General features: G+C 40.9%; 1 protein-coding gene and 2 long non-coding RNA genes across 5 annotated transcripts in view; 2 read left to right on the forward strand and 1 right to left on the reverse strand.

Annotated features, from left to right (window-relative positions):
- The window catches only part of LOC145796554 (uncharacterized), a 144736-nt gene that overhangs the window by 19496 nt on the left and 102947 nt on the right, over positions 1-22293 (forward strand). The gene's annotated exons all lie outside the window — the stretch shown is intronic.
- On the forward strand, positions 2884-3590 carry LOC145796954 (uncharacterized). Its single transcript, XR_014337751.1, has 2 exons — positions 2884-3172; positions 3222-3590. It is a non-coding gene; the product is annotated as an uncharacterized LOC145796954 (long non-coding RNA).
- Positions 3179-5692, reverse strand: LOC114264081 (GRF-interacting factor 1-like). 2 transcript variants are annotated; one of them, XM_082882776.1, is made up of 3 exons: positions 5274-5691; positions 4320-4745; positions 3179-3418 (listed from the first exon to the last, which is right to left on the reverse strand). In XM_082882776.1, exons 1-2 carry the CDS (start codon positions 5280-5282, stop codon positions 4323-4325), a joined length of 432 nt encoding a protein of 143 aa, XP_082738902.1. In that variant the 5' UTR covers positions 5283-5691; the 3' UTR covers positions 3179-3418; positions 4320-4322. The 2 variants fall into 2 exon arrangements, with proteins under 2 accessions (XP_082738902.1, XP_082738903.1); XM_082882777.1 differs by lacking the exon at positions 3179-3418 and having other exon boundaries at positions 4012-4745; positions 5274-5692.

The raw sequence follows: 22293 nt of genomic DNA on the forward strand, positions 1-22293 counted from the left end.
CCATGGCGAAGTCATATTGTACAGCTTCGACAGCGGGATGTTCATGCGATTTGCATGAATTTGACACTTGTGGCATCGCTGGACAAAACCGATACAATCCTCCTCCATAGTGGACTAGTAGTAACCCTGTCTAAGGATCTTCCGTGCCAGCATTACTCCGTTCATATGTGCACCGCATTCTCCTCCATGGATGGCTTCCATCAGGCGCTTTGATTCCTCGGCTTCAACACACAGCTTATGCATTCCCAGATGACCTCTCTTATACAGCTTACCCCCACAGATGATGAACTGAACGGCCATTCTTCTGATTGCCCTTTTATCCTTGGCATTTACCCCTGGTGGGTATGCTTCCTACTCTAAGAAATTCCAAATGTCATAATACCAGGGGTTTTCGTCCTGAACCTCATCTATAGCAGCAATCGACTCGTAGGCTGGTGCAAATTTCTGGTCAATGACGACTGGACGCATCCGGATTCCAAACGGGATGTCTATCATGGAAGATAGAGTTGCTAAAGAATTTGCGAACCTGTTGTTCTCTCTTGGAAGATGAGCAAAGTTTAGCTTCTCGAACCTAGGAATTAACAAGTCCAAGGTTTGGTGATACATCATCATCTTTTCTTCTTTGACTTTCCAGTCTCCTTTTGCTTGAGACACAACAAGGTTCGAGTCACCGATGACGTCCAACCGTCTTGCCCCTAGTTCCAAGGCTGCTTCTAGACCGGCAATGCATGCCTCATAGTCAGCTTCGTTGTTCGAGACTTTGAACGGAGTTTGAAGGCTAGGGGGATACCGGAATTGTCGGGTGCTATCAGCAACACTCCTATCCCATACCCGTATTGATTTGACGCTCCGTCAAAGTACATCGTCCAATATTCATCGTCGATGTGCAAAATGGCTTCATCTGGGAATAAGTACTCAACTGCTTCACCTCCTTCCACTGGATGATCGGCTAAGAACTCTGCCATTGTTCTTCCCTTGACTGACTTGCATGTTACATATTTCATATCGAATTTGGAGAGCAACAGCAGCCAACGAGCTAGCCTACCCGTAAGTGCTGGTTTCTCGAAAAGGTATTTGATGGGATCCAGTCGTGAAACCAACATTACGGAGTGAGCTAACAGGTAGTGCCGTAGCTTCCTGGTAGCCCATACCAAAGCTAAGCAAGCCTTCTCTAATGGTGTGTAGCGAGTCTCATACTCTAGCATCTTCTTGCTCAAATAGTAGATGGCCCTCTCCACCTTATCCTCTGATTCCTATACGAGCATGCAGCCCATTGTGGTCTTAGTTACTGAGAGGTACAATATCAACGGTTTCCCCGGCTTTGGCGGTGACAACACGGGCGGGTTCTGCAAGTATTCCTTGATCTGTTCAAAAGCAGCTTGGCATCAACCGTCCCATTGGAATTTCTTGCCTTTCTTCAGGAGACCAAAAAGTGGTTCACAAGTCAAGGTTAATTTTGAGATAAACCGTCTTATGAATTGCACTTTACCCAGAAAGCCTCGCACCTCCTTTTCAGTCCTTGGTGGTGGCATTTCTAAGATGGCCTTGATTTTTGAAGGGTCGACCTCGATGCCCCTTTGTGTAATTAGAAATCCCAACATTTTTCCCGCTGTAACACCGAACGTACACTTCTGAGGATTCAACTGCAACCAGAAATCCCTGATCCTTTGGAAGAATTTTTGCAAGGCGGTGTAGTGGCCCTCTCTTTCTTTGGACTTGACAATCTTGTCGTCCACATTCACCTCAACCTCTTTGTGGATCATGTCGTGCAATATTGTGGTCGCGGCCCGTTGATAAGTAGCTCTGGCATTCTTCAACCCAAACGGCATTACTCTGTAGCAGTATGTCCCCCACGGGGTAGTGAAAGCAGTCCTTTCTCTGTCTTCTGGTGCCATTACTATCTGATTGTACCCTGAGAAGTCATCCATGAATGAGAGCAAAGCATGCCTGCTGTGAAATCCACCAACTCATCAATATGCGGTAAGGGAAAGTCGTCCTTCGGACTAGCTCTGTTTAAATCCCTGAAATCCACGCACACCCGGATCTTGCCATCCTTCTTCGGCACTGGAACGATGTTGGCCAACCAAGTCGGGTATTCACTACAGGAAATGCCACTTTTGGCGACCAAAATATTGGTCGCCAAAAGCCCCATTTTTGGTCGCCGAAACAATTAGCGACTAAAATATTTTGTCGCCAAACTAGTCGCCTATACGCTGTCGGCGATAGTATTGGCGACTAAAAAATTTTTGGTCGCTGAAAGTGAACGTTTTGGCTACTAAACTCTGGTTAGTCGGCAAAGGTTATCTTTTGGCGACTAAAATATTAGTCGCCAAAAGTGAACATTCGGCTACCAAACTCTGAGTAGTCGGGAAAGGGTATGTTTTGGCGACTAAATATTTAGTCGCCAAAAGTGTTGAAATAAAATAAATTAAATTTTCAGCGACTAAAATTTTTTGTCGGGAATAAGTTTTAGTGACAACATTACTACATTTAGGGACTAAAGAATTTAGTCGCCAAAAATATTATTTTTCATTTTATTAAACTTTTGGCTACTAACCATTTAGTCACTAAAAGTTCTACCTTAGGCGTGGTGACTTTTGCCGACTAAAATTGTTCGTAGCCAAAAACCTATTAAGATTCATTTCTTTACTTTTTGCCACCAAAAGTTTTAGTCGCCAAATGATACCATTTTTTCCGTGACTAAAAAATTTAGTAGCCAATAGTTTATTTCTCTCATTCTCAAATTTTTTAGCTACTAATTATTTGGTGGCAAAAACGTTTTGGGTTATGTTTTTGCTACTAAATTATTAGTAGCCAAAACTTTTGATTACCTATTTGGCTACCAAAACATTTGGTGGCCAAATAATTTTATGTTTTTTTTTAAAAAAAAAAAAAAAAATTGTAAACAACCTGTATTCATTTATATTACATGTACCCTGTATAAATAATATAATCCATCAACACTAAAATATATTATCAACCATTAAAGCATTCAACATAATACATGAATAACCATGATTTAAATCACATACATAATACATGAATAACCAACGTCAATAATTTAAATTACAACCTGTAAACATAATACTTTCTATTACATTTGTAATTAATACAGCAATGATACACAAACACCAGAGAAAATCAGACCAGCCACCTACAACGAGGAAGATTGGTGATTTGAAGCAGCTTAATTACGTCCTATAACACCCAAAGCAAGAGAGATTTAGTCTTCTGTCCAGCTCTGCTCAACAATTTCACGCACCCTCCGGTTGTATTCACGCTTGTTCTCACAAAACAACAATGCTGCTTCTGAATTTGCAGGTGAGTTTGCATTTGGATCACAGAGCATTGACTGAAATGAGAAAAAGGGGAAACCTGCATTTGGGCTTGGGTTTGGGTTTGGATCACAGAGCAATGACTGCAATGAGAAAAATGGGAAAAATCAAAAAAACATCATACCTGAACTAGTGACCAGTAGCTTTGTGGAATCAAAACATTCCTAGAAGTTATATCTATTTGGTATGGTAGAGTCATGCTTGAACAATTGACAAACTGCTGAGTTTATTACATGCATTTGCCAGTTTTGCTCATTTATTTATTAGTAAAATGATTGCACAGTATGAATTTAATACACACCACGCATAAACACGTGCCCCAAGTTGTTATGTTATATCTATGAGCCTGTTAACAATTAATGAAAGGTTGGCTGCTATTTTGCCACACTATTTTGCTCCATTGATACTGAAAAAATCTGATACAATAGTAATGTCCAGGGTAGCTATAATATGCTTCATATATTTTAATTAAAAAACAGAAATCAACGAGATGTTGGCAAAAAGCTGAGAAATTTGGGAAAATGATTTACAATTGCTCACCAAACTATACTAAAACAGGGAAATTCACTGGATAATCAGGTTTGGGACCAAATTGAAGTTCTAAATGCAAATTTTTTATGTCAAACCCAAGTCATGAAAGTAACAGTAAAGCCACACCCAAAACAAAAAAAGGCAGTTGTGAAGGTGGTGATTGAACCAATTCAAGAAAATCAAGAAAGCAGAAACAAACACAGTTAACAAAGATCAAAGCACACCATCATATAACCTACATGATTTACATAATACACTATCATATAACACACATCATCTTAAAACTTCAGGCACAAAACCTGAGCTTGGAAAGCAATCCTGACAGTTTGTATCACATAACTAGAAGTCTACTAGCAGCTAATCCTCCGTTCTTTCAAAATACTTAATCATCCTGCCTAAACTTACCTACAAGTTCAGAAGTTAAAATAGGTCACTAAGCCAAGAACGTCTTACCTCTCAATTACCATCTTCACTAGCCTTCAAATAAAGAGACTCGCCCCCCTCACCACCATGTCCTCCTGAGCTCCCGCCACCTCGCCCTTCAGAAGATCCGATCTCTTGCTTTCCCCTTCCAGAAGCCTGCAAGCCTTCCCCAGTGGAGCCACGCCCAAAATCAGGAAACCCTCCAGCTCCGAGTGCCCCACCGGTGGTTCCAGAACTATTAGCCTCGCTTTGAAGCATGTGAAGTCCACTGCTTCCACCGGAACTCATGCCAAGCTGGCTGTGCAAGGCTTGCTGTTGTTGCAGTGCCGAGAACTGTTGTTGGCTGTAGAGCATAGAAGAACGTGCAGCCATGAGCGATTGGGGAGTCATCTGCTGAGCTTGTTGGTGTTGCTGCAAGTAGTGACCTCCTGGCTGCATAATGCCACTGGGAGGGAACTGTCCGACATTCAACAAAACACACATCAGGAATTTTCATTAAGTTTCAAACAGCTGTATGAATTTCCGTAACTAGCCTACTTCAGAACCAGTCAGATTTAGGACATTGTGAATCAGTAGAAACAAAAGGAAAATGCCAGTTTTGTAACATTTTTGTTTTCAAAATTTTGAAAACTACAAAGAAAGACATGTTTGCAGCTGTTTTCGTTTCCAAAAAAAAAGGAGGGGGAACAATCTGAAAGTTTTCCAAAATTTGAAACAAAAAGGTGTCTTCACCTGTTTTCAAAACAAGTTTCATTCCTTTCCAAATGACTCCTAAAGTAAGGGTAATAACTACGAGATAAAATCCAAGAAAGCAATATAAGTAGTGGATTGAAGACTTGCATGTAAGACAAATAAGGGGAAGTAATTCAATAAGATTTCAGATTATGAACTGTGAGAAGCATCAAGGTGGGTTCGATCTATCTACTACTTGATAAGATATTTTCCAGATCTAGACTGCACACAAATCAGGGGCAAATACCTAACCTCGAGCATGATATGCAGTGGTAGAGAGGGCAGGGCAGAAGGCACCACAAATTAGAATATCCAGACAAATACTTCCATCTGCATAAACTGGTCCAAGCACAAAACAATAGTATGAGCAACTAGCATAGGCATATATCTTAGTGACATTATGTTTCACCACATAAGAGAGGAAATCAAATATCAAGGAGCAATGAAAAGACACAAAGAAAGCAGGATTCTGTGCAACAAGCTCCAGTGGATATGGCACGAAGTGTAATAGAAGCATGCAAACTAATAAACCCCAAAAAAGTAATAGAAACTTATAAAGACAAGTATAAAGCAATGTTGGCAGTCCTAAGAGGAGTAAACAGTATTGAAGTTAATATTAGTGGCAGAGCATGACTTCTGAGGATGCAGTGGCAGAAACTTACACTTTCCATAACACAACACAATAATCTGCTACCCTCTCAATCAAGAAAGCAAAAGGATTTAATTACTTATGACAAATAGATTTTACGTGAAGCCTTCTATAAACATATCCATTACTTTCCCACTTCTCAACTTCAAGAACTTAAAGCAAACCAGGCTCAACAACCGCTTTAGTTCGCTCACATGGGAAGGATGATATACTGGAATTGGTAATTCTATATACCCAAAGTGACTTGAAAGGTAAACAAATGAACAAAACTTTAGCAATACTTCAATGTGTCCAGCGGTCATGACCATTCAAACTTCTCAATGTAATCAGAAAATAAATTGGATTAAAACATGAAAAATACCTTCGCATGTCCCGGGTTCCGCAGCACCACATGATTCACATTTTCCAAATTCAAGCGGCAAACTAAGGAACGGATTTGAAAGTTGACTAGCATGGCTTATAGGGAAATCACTATTGGATGATGTGCACTAACAAAAAAATAAATAAAAGGAATCATACCAACTTATTCAACCAGAATGGTCACAAGATCCAAAGTTGCACTTAATCAAATGCCAATTGTAGGACAATTTGTTCGGAAGGAGGTTTACATCCATCACAAGATCTAAAATATGTCTCTGGAACAATATTAGGACTCAAATCTTCTAGGGCCCAATTTTTTTAATCTCATTTTATTTTTTAAAAACATATGTATGATGTACCAAATATGTCCAGCGTTCAAAAAAATGATGTACCAAAAACATATGTATGATGTACCAAAAAAATGAACAAAACTTTAGCAATACTTCAATGTGTCCAGCGGTCATGACCATTCAAACTTCTCAGTGTAATCAGAAAATAAAAAGGATTAAAACATGAAAAATACCTTCGCACAACATTAAAACATTAAAACATGACCATTGCATTCACACTAGCCATGTTTCTCAACCCACACAGTACAATTGAGTGAAGTCAAGCTAGTGAAGCACGAGTGAGTGGAAGTCAAGCTAGTGAAAAATTAAATCAATAAAGACGTCATTCTCCATCTACTTCCATTCATAGGGATAATATGCACCTCACATGGCCATTTTTTCAGCCCCCTAGCTTACATTGTATAGGATTAAGATTTGAACTAATACTACTAAGGGAAAATTACATATCAGTGGAAAGTTTACAAAATATTAACATATCAGTCAAATTCACTTTACAGCCATATATAACAACGTAACAGGCGAGACTGCAGTTTGAATGTTTTTAAGGATTGGATTTGGGATGGCCAAATTAATCCCAATACCTAGACTGGGCCAAACCTAGAGTGGCATATATTTCCTTAGTTTCCCTTAATCATCATTAGGTAAATCACACATTTTGTTCTTCTAATTCCTTTTAACATGAATCCCAAAAGTGGAAGGATGGTCAGAGAATATATGTATACATGCTCTTTTAACAAAGAAGAGGATGGTCAGAGAATTCTGGAACAAGTGCCTTGATTAGTTACGAGTGTTATCTCATGGTGCTTCAAAAGTGGAAGGACTTGACAGTGGTAGAGATGAACTTCTCTATAACCCTCTTTTTGGTATAAATAAGTGGTTTGCCGATAGGTAATCTGACAACTACAAACAGTTTGAAGATTCATTGGAGAGGTTGCACAAGTGGAAATATGATTCTCATGAGACTTTTATTGATAGAAACACTTTTTTTTCTTTGAGCTTCAATAAAGAATTTTAATAAAAAAGCAAGAAGAAGGAAAGAGGACAAGAAGTCCTCGTATAAACAAAAAGATAAAAGTCAAAACAAATAGCACGAAACTCCTAGCACTAGGGATGTTATTGATAGAAACTCACTCTCTCTCTCTCTCTCTCTCTCTCTCTCTCTCTCTCTCTCACTGAGTCAGACTGATGATAAATTTAAATGAACCCTACCTAAAGGGCTCTCACTTATAAGAAAAACCCTTGACAACCTATGGCATGGCTATCAGATTTGTGCTATCTGTGCAGCAGAATTGGCTATGAGACGTGATAGTTCTGAGGGATTCTGACCCATAACTACGTGTAAATCCTAGTTGATTTTTTGGCTCCCAAAAGAAAAAAATGACCATTAAAACATTATAAATAAAACATTAAAACATGACCATTCTTCTTTTTCTTCTTCTTGACATAATTGATGGATCAAATATAAAACATTAATTACGAGGAACAAAATATAAAAACATTGATGGATCAAATATTTAAGGGCAAATTACACTCACCTCACCTCCCTTAAGTTAGGGAAAATACAATTAGCCCTACACTTTTGACATAATTGCATTAGACTCCCTTAACAGTTAAGCCCTTTTTTATTAGTAATTCATTAGTCATATGAATAAAAAATGGAGAAAAAAAATAAAGCATACTTTTACAGTCAATTGAGGACACATGAAACACCACTTTAAATTAATGAGTTCTTGCATATTTATGCCACAAAACAACAGTTCATCAGGGAAAAAAAAGAAAAGTGAAGGATTTTTCAGTACTTAAAGTGCATGCCTTGGGCATATATCAATAGGCTAATTAGAGAAGGGTTATTGAGGGGCCTTGGGAAAATAAAAAAATTCAAAACTCTGTTCAGGCCTCCAACCTCCAATGCATATTTCTTTCTTAGTTCCAACTTCCAATGATTTTCCATCTTATTTTCATGTTATTTCCAGATAATTCAATTTTTTCCACATGGAATAAAATCTTTCCCTTTTTTCCAAAAACCAAGACAGTCCAAAGTATTTAAGTTTTCACTTCTATTTTGCTTTATTTTCCTCCAGTTTTTCTGGGGGTACACACGAAAATGAATAGTTGCAATAAGCTTTTTAACAATCAAACTAGTGTTATTGAATCTTTTACTTTTTATTTGAATCCCAATTGACATTTCAGGCTTTTAATTCAAATCTCATTGGCAATTCCTCAAAAACAATCAAGAATTCATCAACTTAGGCAAACGTATAAACTTCACCATATAAATGAAGGTACATGAGCTATGCATACAAACATGCAGAACATACATTGCAAATACAGAATTTTAAAACCTTAAACTAGAAATGAAATTAGAGAAAGAAGTATGACCACCTGGGTGACTTCTGTAGAGGTGACCCAAATGATTACAATAGCAGCAATCAGGAAGAAACGAGCCCTGTATCTCCAACCCATCACAAATCGAAGAACGACCCAGATATCAAAATTGCAAAATATACACGAAAATTTGTATGTCATGAGAGATAAATAAATAAAACCTATATTTCTGAAAGAGAAATAAATAAACCTATATTTCTGAAAGAGAAATAAATAAACAAAATTAGGAAACAATGCACCAAACTCTGTATATCATGAGAGAAGAAGGCTTACCCAACGACGAAGGTATCGGCAAAGGTATCTGAGATGCCGCACCGCCACTGCTGCTGCAGCTGCTAGCCGTCGTCAATCGCTGCTCACCGTCGTCGCTCGTTGGCCGCCGTCGTCCCCCCTTGCCGCTGCTTGCAGTCGATAGAGAGAGAGAGATAGTATTTTGGGAATTTTTGAAATTGGGGATATTTTTGTTAAAGGGGTTGGGGAACAAAAGGGGGGAAAGAAAGGAGGGAATTAAAAAAGCGGGAAAACGAAAAAGAAAAAGAAGAGGAGAGCTAGTCATTTTCTTTATTTTTTATTAAAATAATTTTTATTTTTATTTTTATTTTTATTTATTTTTTTGTAGTTAATGAAACTTTTTTTGTTTTTATTTATTTTTAGTTACTAAGGTTGAAAATCTATTTGTTTTATTTATATTTTAATGAAAAAAAATTATTATTATTTTTTTATTTGGTAGAAGTAGAGGTAATTTTTGGGGGATTTTTGAAATTGGGAATTTTTTGTTTAAGGGATTGGGGATTGATGATTTGAGATCATGAGAAATAAAAGGGGGAAAAGAAATGGGGGAATTAAAGAGCGGGAAAATAAATTTTTTTTGGTTAAAATAAATTCATTTTTTTGTAGTTGATGAATTTTTTTTTTATTTTTCATTTTTTTTAATTACTAAGGTTGAAAATTTATTTGTTTCATTTTTATTTTAATAATTTTTTTTTTTTATTTTGAAGAAGCAAGGGTAATATTTTAATAAAAAAAATTTTGTCTGCGGCTCATTTTTTTTTTTTTTTTTGTTACTAAAAACCAGAAACTAATTTTTTGTGGTAGAGAAATGGAGCAATAGTGAAGGTGGTGGATAAGAGGTGATGGTCGTGGTGGTGGCGGCGGTGGCGGCAAAGGAGATTAGTAGTGAAGTTGTGGTAGTGGTAGAGGAGATGGAGTGGCGATGGTGGAAGAGAGGTAATGGTAGTAGTAGTAGTGGTGGTAGTAGAGTAGTGGCGATAGTAGTAGTAATGGTAGTCGTAGAGGTGAAGTAGCGACAGTAGAAGTAATAGTGGTGGTGGAATGGTGTTTGCAGTAGTGGTGAAGGTGATAGCAGAGATGGGTGGTGACAGAGAGTGATAGACAGAGAGACACAGAGATGAGGGAGAGAGTGATAGACAGAGAGACACAAAGATAGAGAGAAGAGAGATGAGCGAGAGAGATAAAGAGAATAGAGATGAGCGAAAGAGACAGAGAGATAAATTTAAAAATAAGTCTTACAAATCAGATTTATTTACTCATAAGTCAAAAGTGAATTTGTTTTACACACTTAGCCCTCGTTTTGATAATGAAATTTTTTTAAAACTTTTTAAATATATGTTTTGTGTCTGTAAAATGATTATTTCATTAGTACTAGTAATAATATTGAAAAATTTATTAAAATGATAAATAATTGGGATATTTTGTCTTTTATTTGTGAATTTTGATTTATTCTTAATTTATTAGTGTTATTGAAATATGATGATGTAAAAAGTATAAATAGTTTAATTGTACTTTTTAAAAGTATATGCATGTGAGAGGGCGAGGAAGAGATCGGTGAGAGGGTTTCACAAGCTCAGACTAGAGAGAGAGCGAGAGACAGACTGGGTGAGATTAGGGTTTTTTTTTTTTTTTGCCGGGGGGGCGGGGGGAATGGGAAAAAAATAAAGGGGGGAGCGGGAATGGAAAAAAATAAAAGGTATTATATATTTTGTAGAAATAGGGGTAATATATATTTTAATGAAAAATATTTTCCATTAACATAAAAATTAATTTTCTGTAGTCAATGAAAAATAAAAAATAGACACAAAGAGAGAAAGAAAGAGAGAAGAGTGATAAGTGAGAGAGAGAGAGAGAGAAGAGTGAGAGAAACAAACAGACACAGAGAGAGAAAGAAAGAGAGAAGAGTGATAAGTGAGAGAGAGATAAAGAGAGAAAGAGATATATAGAGAGAGAGACAGAGAGACAGAGAGAGAAAGAGATAGAGAGAAACATATAGAAAAATAGGGCCCCTAAATTTGGTAAAACATATAAACATATATAACATAGGGCCCCTAAATTTGGCCAAAAAATAGGGCCCCTAAATTTGGTAAAATATTATAGGCTCAATGTTTTTTTTTTTTTTTTGGTTTTAGGATCAATTTAAAGGGCCCCAAAATATTTTTTTGGGTCCATGTATGATTTACTCCATATTTATTTATAAGTGTAGTTTGGTCCATATTTATTAAAATGAAAATATATATTAAAAAAAAAACGTGTTTGGGCTCAAGAAAAATAATACATACAATATATGGGCCCTATTTTTTTATTTTTTATTTTTACCTTCTTTATCTATTAGATTTTAGTGGAATAAATAATTTTGCTCAAATTTTTTTACCTAGGTCTTTATCAATTTTAATTGAATAATTTTTTCGTTCTAATTTTGTTTTATTAAATTGTTTTATTTATAATTTTAATGATTATATGTGTAAGTAAATTTTTTTATGGTTACAAACAAATAAAAATATTGTAACTTATCGTTTTTATTCATGAATTTTTTTTCAATATAAAAGGGCCCCAATTTCCGAAATTCGCCTTAGGCCCCGACGAACTCAGGGCCGGCCCTGTTTGATAGTATATTTTTTTAGAAATATCAATTGTCATAATTGTTCTGTTTGTATTATTAATGGATTTAAAAAAAGGACAAAATAAGAAATTTTTATTATTTTAATAATTAATTTTTAAAAAAAATTAATATTTTTAGATAATAAAAAATAAAATAAGATATTAATAATTTTGGATGGTGGGTGTACAACCTAAAAATAAAAATTAAAATAAAATAAAATAACTATTTTGTTTAGTCAAATTTTCAAGTGGAGACTAATGGTATTGTTATTAATAAAATAAAATAACTATTTTGTTAATTTTTTTATTTTCATTCGGCTACCAAAAAATGTAGTAGCCAAAAGTAGGCCTTTGGCGACTAAAATGAATTTTGTCGCCGAAACTTAACATTTGGCGACCAAAATTTTGGTCGGCAAAGATTAAAAATTAATTTTTTTATTTTCATTCGGCTACCAAAAAATTTGGTAGCCAAAAGTAGGCCTTTGGCGACTAAAAGGAATTTTGTCGCCGAAACTTAACATTTGGCGACCAAAATTTTGGTCAGCAAAGATTAAAAATTAATTTTTTTATTTTCATTCGGCTACCAAAATATTTAGTAGCCAAAAGTAGGTCTTTGGCGACTAAAAGGAATTTTGTCGCCAAAACTTGACATTTGGCGACCAAAAGTTTGGTCGGGAAAGATTAAAAATTAATTTTTTTATTTTCATTCGGCTACCAAACAATTTAGTAGCCGAAAGGTACCTCAACGGCTACTAAATTTTTATTTAGTCGCCAATTGTCATATGTTTAGCTACTAAAAATTGTTTTAGTCGCCAATTGTAATATCTTTAGCTACTAAATTTTTTTTAGTAGCCAATAATCAACATTCCCCTACTAAAAAAAATTAGTAGCTAAAAAGTTGACTTTTGCCGACTAATATTATTTTTGGTAGCCAATTCCGTGACTTTTGGCGACTAAATTAGTTTTGGTAGCTAAAAGTGGTCGGCAAAAATGCTTTTTCTTGTAGTGATTCGGAAACCAGCAGGAAGCCTGCATCGATTTGCTTGGTGACCTCTTCTTTAATCTTGAGAGCCCAGTCGGGGCGGATCCTCCTGAGTTTCTGTTTGACAGGTCGGGCCTCGGGGTCAAGGGGGATCCGGTGCTGTATAATCTCAGGATCGATTCCAGGCATGTCCTCGTAGGACCACGCGAAAACATCTTCGAAATCTTTTAATAAAGCGACTAAGCGCTCGCGTTCCTCCGAAGACAACGTGGACCCGATCTGGACCAGCCGCGGGTCCTCTTCAGTACCAATATTCATGGTAATGATTTCATCTGTTAAGGGTTTGACAAATCTCTCTTGCTCCTGCTCAATTAAACGTTGCAAAACCGGAGGAATTTCTTCCTCGTCGTTTTCATCAAAATTTTGAAAGTCTGAGTTTATGCAATAAATTAAGGGCACAGAAAAGTACTCGGAAACCACAGTTACTTGATTCTCATTAAGCTCATCCAAATCGTCCGAAATCTCGGTTACAACAGACTCAAACGAGAAAGAAAAAGACGACCTGGACATAACTGTGGCATCCGGGTTATCATCCCCAGGATTACCAGACTCAGACTCAGTCGAGCTGGAACCTGATTCCGACTCACAGGACTCGGTGGAATCAGATTCCGGCTCACTACCTGACCCGGTGCTGCTGGACAAGAATCCCGCTTCGTACTGCCAAGTGAGAGAGGGTGCGATAGATGCATCCAAAATAGTTGCTGGTAGGCCAGCAGCCGTTTCATCCCCGATCACGCATACCGAGAAGTTATCCCCCAAGCACTTATGGTCGATCGGAGGATCTGAGAGTAGACTTGCCAGCGCTACCCCCATTTCAAGTTCGGCGTCCTCAGACTGCACTTTCTTACTCTGTTCAACTTCAGCTAATGGGTCTGTCTGCTCTTCGGCAACGTCATCCCCGGGTAGTTGCAGGTCGAAGAAGATCTCGAAACCTAGCACGCGCTTCTTCTCCACGTTTAGCCACGACTCTGGGAAGCCGCAAAACGGAAAGTCCTCCCCCTCCCGGACGAAGCTTCTGTTCAGGGTATCCCGAATGGGCCTATGCATTAATTCGAAAGGCTTTCCAGCCTGCTTTGCTCTGGCTCTTCTGGCCATTTCCTTTCCCTTCCTCACCCAGTCCTCTTTGGTGGGCAGATAACCCAAGCCAAAGGTATGAGGGTTATGTGGCACTTCGGCCAATGCTGCGACGCGCTTCCGGCCGCTCCTTCCCAATCCCATCCCGGGGATGTGTTGTAACTTGTTCATGAGGTAGACGGATTGAGCACTAACGTACACCCCCTTATTCACAGCCATAATATTCTGCACCACTCGAGCCTCAGCCAAAGTGAACCCGGATAAGAACACATCCTCAGTGCCATGCTCGATTTCCAAGACTGGTGTGGAAACTTCCGGCGGCGGATGGATTGATGAATTCCCAAAAACAAAAGCTACCCCCTTCCCGTGAGGGTACTTCAGCATCTGATGCAAAGTGGAAGAGACTGCCTTGACTTGGTGCAACCACGGTCGCCCCAAAAGTAGGTTAAAGGTTGCGGGAACGTCCAAGACATGGAATTCAATGTTGTGTTGTCCTGGACCAACCTGAGTCTGAATTTTGACAGTCCCCATCACTTCCCTGCTAGTATTGTCATACGCCCTGATCACCTGAGTAGTCGGCACGAAGTCCGCGGGCTTCAACCCGATTGCATATGCTGTTCTGGCTGGGTGGACATTGATGGCGGACCCGGTATCAACAAGTACCACCGGTATCCACTTGTCTTTACATTCCACGGAAACGTAGAGGGGTTTGTTATGATTTGTGCCCTCAGGCGGTAGTTCTTTGTCTAAAAAGGTCAATGTCGGGGAACCTCCTCCCGGAAAAACTAGCCCAACCAGCTGTTCTGGTGTAGTATCTATAGAGAGTTTGGCCATATCCATGGCAGATAAGACAGCCTGTCTGTGTACTCGCGACACCATAAGCAGTCCCCAGATGGAGATGTCTGCTTGTATCTTCTTTAGCTGTTTCAGTACAGCTTCCTCTTCGATCTGCTTCTCTTTTTGCCTCTCGGCTTCTTTGTCTTTCCCAGATGTCTCGGGTTGGTCTAGGTGTGGGGGCTTGAAGTACCGCCCACTTCTTGTCATGTGATCAACCTCATCGAGGTACTAGGTGTCGTCCGGTTGATTGCTTCCCCAGTCTTCGTCTGTGTGGGCAAGACATAAGTCATCGTCTTCCCACCACATTCCATTGGCATTCAAAAGGCACCTGTCTGGCTCGGGCATGTTTGTGCTCACAGCACTTTTAGCCTGTATGCTCACAGCATTCTCTGTTCTTGTGCCCACAGCACTTTCGATCCCCTCATGAATTTTGGCTTTCCCGGTTCTCTCAGAACCCTGTTGTTCTACCTGCGTCAGTGCAGTTTGTTGCTCAACTTTCCCCGCATTCACAATGCTTCTGTCCTGAGCAAAATTCTTTGTACTGCCGGCGCTCTCCGGCAATGTAACATGACTTCCGGCCCTTCCGGCCACAGTTGATACTCTCGCCCCTACCGGGCCCTGTTCTGGTTGGGATTCTTCCACTACATCTGGCTGATCATCCAGCCATCCAGTGGGCTCTGCCGATTCCTCATAATCAAACCAGTTGACTGTTGCGCCCCCTGATTCTTGGTCATCGAAAAACTGTAGGTTGGCAAAGTCCTCCTCCACAGCCGTCACATCATTTGCCCCTTGCTCAAATCCGTCCCCTTGGATCACACACAACTCCTTCTTCTCTGGCAATTCTAAGCCCAGCCCAATCCGGCCTGTTGACAAGATGTACTCACTCGGATCATAGACTTCCCCAGCAAAACTCTGTTCAATCCCAGACTCAACAATTCCATCATTTTCTGAAGTCTGCCTTACCCCATCTTTGATGGTTACCACCGTCGGCTCTGGTTGGGTTGTGGAGATGTCCAACATGCACAAAGAGTTAGTGCAGTCGGGAAGGAGCACCTCCGGCTTAGGTAGATGGGTAGGAGTAATATAGATGCTAGGATCGTAAGACACGACCCCGGTCTGGATAAGATTGACTATTTTGGGAGGTGGAGTTTGGTTGTGTGTAGGGAGTGGATTGGTTGTGACGTTAGGTTTCTCTGGGGGTAGAATCACATTTTTGTCAACGAGGTCTTGAATCTCGTGACGCAGCCTGAAGCATTGGTCAGTATCATGTCCGCACTGCTGGTGATATGCACAGTGCTTGGCTGGGTTATGAGAGGGTGGAAGTGGATTTGGTAATGGCCTCAGCTCTAGGGGTTTCAGATGCCCCTTTCTGATTAAGACCCCCAGAGCCTTGGACAAAGGCATGTACAGTGGGGTGAAGGTTCTTTGGCATCTGGGCTGGTGTTTAGTGGTTTGGGTATTACTTCCGGATGCACCGGAGAAGGGTGTGGCTGCCATGGGTCTCGGAAAAGGAGGGGGAATAGTGGTGACCATGCTCACCTCTGAAGCTCTTGCAGTTGCAGCGCCACTCGGGCCTGCATTGTTGTTACGGTTGAAAGTCTTCCTCGGTTGTTCCCTATCCTGGTCAATCAGACCTTGCTTCATTGCATCCTCAATTTGTACCCCCATCTCGTGTAAATCTGAGAAGGTGGGAAAGGGGAGTACAATCATCTTCTGCATCAATTTCGGTTTGAGATTGCGCACAATCATCCTGATTTGGTCTTTATCAATGGGCCTCAAAGTCATCATCGATGCCTTCGCCCTCCATCGAGTTACAAAATCTGAGAAAGTCTCTTTGGGCTCCTGCCTCGTCGTTTCGAGATCACGAGTTGTAATCTCGATCTGGGTATTGTACGAGTACTGTGCGACAAAGGCCTCAGCCATTTCATCCCAGCTTCTTTTCACCTCATCCTCTAACTTCGCGTACCAGATGGCGGCCACACCCGACAGGGTCCGGCCGAACAGCGAAAGTTTTTGTGGTCGGGTTAGGCCCATTGGCCACAGTATGTCTGAGAATAACCGGAGGTGGACGATGAGATCCCCAGATCCGTCGAATCGATCAATCTGCGGCATCTTGAACCTATCGGGCAATGTCACGGCCACGTCGGTATATCCATCCTCGATATCTGGAATAGCCTTTACTCCTTGTGATTTCTTGAAGAGCTTCTCAAGCTTGCTCAGTTTCAGAGCTGTATGGTCTATTTCGAACTCGAAGGGAGAGTCCGGGTGGTTGGGTGTATGGGTCTTGGACAGTTGAGGCGGAAGCGGGGGCGGAGCTGGCCTCGTTGGAAGATTCGTGTCCTCTTGCATGTTCTGGACATTTGGCACGGTGTTCTGGGTGTTTGGCAGAGCATTCTGGACAGTAGGTGCCTGCTCAGGTAATGGAGCCCTTGGCGGAGGAGGAACTTGATGTGAAGCAGATGCCGCATTCTGCTGTTGCAGTCTAGTGATTAGCTCGGCCTGCTGGGCCGTGATCGCGGCCTGCTGTTTGGAGAACTCCGCTTGACGGGCGGCATCCTCCTGCATTTGTCTTATGCTCTCCTGTATTTGGCGCATCAGGGCTTCCATCCCTGATGTATTTTGCTGATCCATCCGACTAACTGGTATGTCTATTTCTATAGCAACAATCGAGACCTCAGTCCTATTGTCCTCTGATGGAATAACCCACTGTTCTGGCAACCTCTGTTCTGACACACTGCGCTTTCTTGGCCTTCTTCTAACAACGGGGGGTAGAGAATGGAACACTGGCTGTCCGTCAATTAGATCCTCAGATCAATTGAGTCGACGACCTCGTGTCTAAAGTGCTTGGGGAATATCTACTGGGTTGGAAGCAATTATGCCAAAACTGCTCCTAGCAAAAAGATAAATAAAGCAATAAGGAAATAAATAAACAGATAAACGGACAGCATAACAGCTTAAAGTAAATGCATGACACACAGCCGGGCATAACAACACACAGTCGATAAGCTGAATACACATTGTCCTCAATCACTGATTATTATCCCTGAATCACTGTTCCCAAAAACTGAATCTCTGATACCCGCAGATAACTGATTCTCAATCACTGACTGATGCCCGCAGGCCTGATGCCCAAACTCATACACTGATACATGCATTCCCTGTAGAGACGCACTCTAAAAGCACATAACAGATAAGTGAGAGCCAAAACACCCCTATGTTGGGGTAGGATTTCCCTGTCCTATTTTGTCAGGAGCTAGGGTTTCACTACGCACGCAGCGGTTTCAAACAACCTATAAACGGGTAAGCAACCTGTCCTAGTTTGGAATGGTCACTATGGATCCGAATATGCACTAGGTCGAATGGTCAAAAAGGGTGCCCCGGTAAAAACGGGGTTTGTGTTCCCATACTGGAAGAGCCCACAACCGGTCAACCTTATGGTCATGCCTTGACAAGGCAAGTCTCCGACAAACCGTTCAGGAATAGCAGATGGCAAACACGGTGTCCTAGGCGCACCAATGCAAATGCAATGCAAAGAAATACATAAGTGTAGTCAAAAACAGATATCATGAGTTCGAGTCAAGTTCTCTAAATCCCCAGCGGAGTCGCCAGAAACTGTAGACATCCCCGAACACCCCGGGAGGGTCGAGTCCCCCGTTCCGTTCGATATTGGGCTCACTACAGTTTAGGACTCTAAAATTGTCACGGTTCGTAATTTGAACCAAAGAGTCCAAATCCGGCAAATCGTTTTGAGAAAACAGATTTTCGAAAGAAGTGCCAAACATGGACTGCTTTGCCAGATACAGAGTCGCCACCTAAATATTTTATTTTGGGGGAAATTTAGGAAACCCTGACTCATTTGCCTAAGGCCACGTGTCTGTCATCACCAAAGTTGCCTCGGCTCGGGAACTTGGGTACGATTGGGGAAGGTCACTTCGTGAGCACCCCCCGCTCGCTCGATCAAAGATCGGCCTCTACTAATCATGATATCTAGTTTTGAAAACTTTATGTGTTTTTATTCCGGTTATTAGCCTAGATTTACTATGTGATGCGCACAGCATACAAGTATAGACTGGATCGCCTGAATTGGAACAAAACATTTCATGTTTGTCTATTTGAAAATGGTTTGATGGTGCTACCCGCAAGTAGGCTAAGACGTGGATTTGCCACCCTCAGGTGGGCTTAGGAAACATGATTTTGTCACTATCTAGTGGGCTTAAAACACACATTTTGATGAATTGTTCCAATCTAAATAACCCTACCTTCACCCACAGGCACTCAGGCAGTTATATCACATAAGCACATAGCCTCATGGCAAGCATGCTATCATGGCAGTTACTCACACGCATGCAAGGATGCTAAAGCATAAAACTTACCGAGTACTCAAAGCCAAAACAGAAACTAATTAGAAATCCATGCATGATCCTAATTATACAGAAATGCCTAATGCAACACATGCAAAAGTGCAACTATAGCAGGCTCGGCTATTCTAAACATGGCATATGAAATGCTACAGCTAACATGTATTCAACTTGGAATTGAAAATACAATGCAGTTAGTACGATGCACCGAGCCCGGTGCATGCAAGACAGATGAATGAATGCAAACATGCTATCATACTGTATGTTAATTGAAATATGCCCTAATCTAACCATCATAAGCAGGTAAATAAAAGGTAGAAAGACGTGGGGTTGGAAGACATACATCACACACATGCACACTTATTACAATTATGCCCTCACACAGAGGGTCCGAATAAAATAATATACAGTCCCAAATGAATAAATAATACAGTCCTGAATAAATACAAAAATCCTAATTAATTTACAAATTAATATAGGAAAGCTATGAACTGGCATGCAAGCCAGGGACTGCCTTGACTCTGATGAATGATGTATGTTTGGGCTGCCTTGCGCGGAAATCCACTGGGATGCCCCAATTAGCCTCTGTTTTGCAATGATTTCTTGCAAAGCGCGCCAAGCCCCGAAAGACTGCTGATTCTTGATTTGCTGCAACAGAGAGCAGGAAAGGGGCATAGCAATGTATTTTCACATATGTATGCATGTCTCGATCCTTGTGCCACCAATCACGCATCTCGATGCATGATGGCCGAGGAGTCGAATTATGCAACTCAATATAGAATGAATGCATATGAAAACACAACAAGACCTAACTCCATCATGGGCAATCCAGAGTGTCGGTGACAGGGAATTGAGACACGTTTCGTCACTCGAAGTACGAAACGCCCCTCGTTTCCCGTGCTTGGGCTAACTCCTATCCCAAGCACGATGCAATATGCATGATATGCATGAAATGCAACTAAGATACAACCTAACATACACAATGCTATGAAATGGCATACACGATGCACGAGATAACATGGCATACAGAATGCGCTAACATACAACCTAGCATACGCAATGCTATGAAATGAAATGGCATACACAATGCAACATGGGCTTACACCAACGTGAGTGGACCTCAGCCACACTCACATAGGAGGCCATAAGATGAAAATGAGACTCTCGAAGTACATGCACGCATGCACGCAAACTGAGGACCGACCCTAAGGTACAAAATGCCACTCTAATCAAGACATGGCAAGGCATGAAATATGATATGCTAGCATGCAAATTTCAGCGCTAAAATATGACCCGAAACAGCCCCGAATCATGAAAACATGGCACCCGATGCATGAAATGGTCCCGAAATGCAAGATTAAGCACATGAAATGACTTGTAGCTACATCAAGCATGCATTATTTGATCATGACATGTGAAGACAGATTCAAGGAAGCCTCAAAAAAAGCATGTTTACAGTTTTAACAGCAAACACAAATAGGGCTAAACCGATGCGCAAAAAAGGCCCTAAATGTGAGGTAATGAAGCAAGTCACAGATTCTGGCCCCAAAAAGCTGAGGGCCCTTCAACAATGTTGAAGAGGGGCCCAAAATATGACCTTTTACAGTTTATGACCGAGCCAAAAACAGTACACAAGCATGCTCAAAATACTATGCAAGATAAGGCCAAAAAGAGAGCTATAACACAAAGTATAAAAAGGATGCCTCAAACAGTAAAATGCCCTTAATGAAACAAGAAGAATGGGTCAAAATAAGGCTGTTTTTAGTTCGGACCAGAGTCCAAAAACAGAATCAAAAGAGGCTAATGAATCATGCAAAAATGGAGCCAAAAAAAGGATATAAAGGCAAGTGGAATATGGAAGCCTCAAATAGTGATGATCCCTTCAACAACATTGAAGAAGGGCTCAAAATAAGCCACTTTACAGTTTATGACATGCCTCAAAAAAATTTATACATAGGCCAAAAATACTACACAAGGAAATGGCATACAAGGGAGATAATGAAGCAAGTGAAACAAGGAGGCCTCAAACAGTGAGATGCCCTCAAACAAACATGAAAAATAGCTCAAAATAGGCCTAGTTTCAGTTAAGGTCGGAGCCCAAAACAGCAAGCAAGTATGGCTTAGAAAGGATGCAAAATATGGACCAAAAAGAGGGAAATAGAGCTTACCCTTGTAGACCAAACTTTAGCAGCCTTTAGGCTTGAGGAAGGGTGCCTCCAAAGCTTTGAGAAGGCCCTCCAAGTTGTTTGAATGGAGTGGTGGTGTGATGCTAGGTGATGGTGTGGAAATGGTGTAGAAATGGTGAGGTTTGAAGGTTGGAAGAGAGGGAGAAGAAGGTGTATGTATGCAAAGCTCTTAGGGCAATTTTGTAACCCTAATAACAGAGCTAGAGCTTCTGTTATATAGGAAAAAAGGGCGGGAAAAGGGCGGGAAAAATGGAGGGAAAACAATCCAAGTTTCCCTCTAAAAATGCACCCCCCCGGATACACAATCTGGGGGGAAAAGAGATGCATATTTGGAATGTGCTTGCAGCAAGGAACATGGCCGGCCGGTTATTGAGGTTGCAGGTGGCCGGCCGGCTTTCCCCATGGCCGGCCGGCCAAGGGTCAAAACAGTCAATGAGAATTAATGGCCGGCCACCACAGAAAGAGGGCCTCCCATGTGTGCACAACACAACCCTGTTGTCAAAAACTAGAGAAAGTGAACCAGGAGAGAGAACAACCCACTTTTAGGAGGGGTTCAAAAGAGTCAAAAGGAATTACTGGCCGGCCACCAAATATTGGTGGCCTCCCAGATGTGTACATCACAAATATGGGGTTTAGGGTGCAAGAAAATGGCCCAAGGGTGGTCAACATTGGCTTTGAAGTGGGAGAAATCGGGCGACGGAGGGCGATGAAGGGATAAAGTTGGCTGACAGAACAATTACTGGCCTCCCATCCTTCTATGACCTTCCTAGCAATGAAATAGAGGTCCCTGCCAAAAATGAACCAAAACCGATGCAAAATGGAGGTTCGGGGGCCGAAACGCGCAGCCCGAGGCCCCGAAAACTGACTGTTAGGCACCGAAAGTGGTGCTTGACCGCAAAGTCGGTTTCTCGAACCACAGTGTCCCTCAGAAGGGAACCAATAAGATGTATGCCCAAAATCGGGGCAAACGGAGGTGGTTAGGCGGTCCCGAACCGAGGCACACGGCCAACGGCTCCGAAAAACTAGAAATCGGGCTTCAAACGGGCAAAATGGCCTACGACCACGAAACGTAGCCTACGGCCACTGAGAGATGATCTACGAGACCTCTCCCTCCCTTCGGGAAGAGAAAACGGAGAAAA

The sequence above is a fragment of the Camellia sinensis genome, chromosome 8, assembly GCF_055761805.1.
Source record: "Camellia sinensis isolate YWXY chromosome 8, ASM5576180v1, whole genome shotgun sequence".
Classification (NCBI taxonomy): domain Eukaryota; kingdom Viridiplantae; phylum Streptophyta; class Magnoliopsida; order Ericales; family Theaceae; genus Camellia; species Camellia sinensis.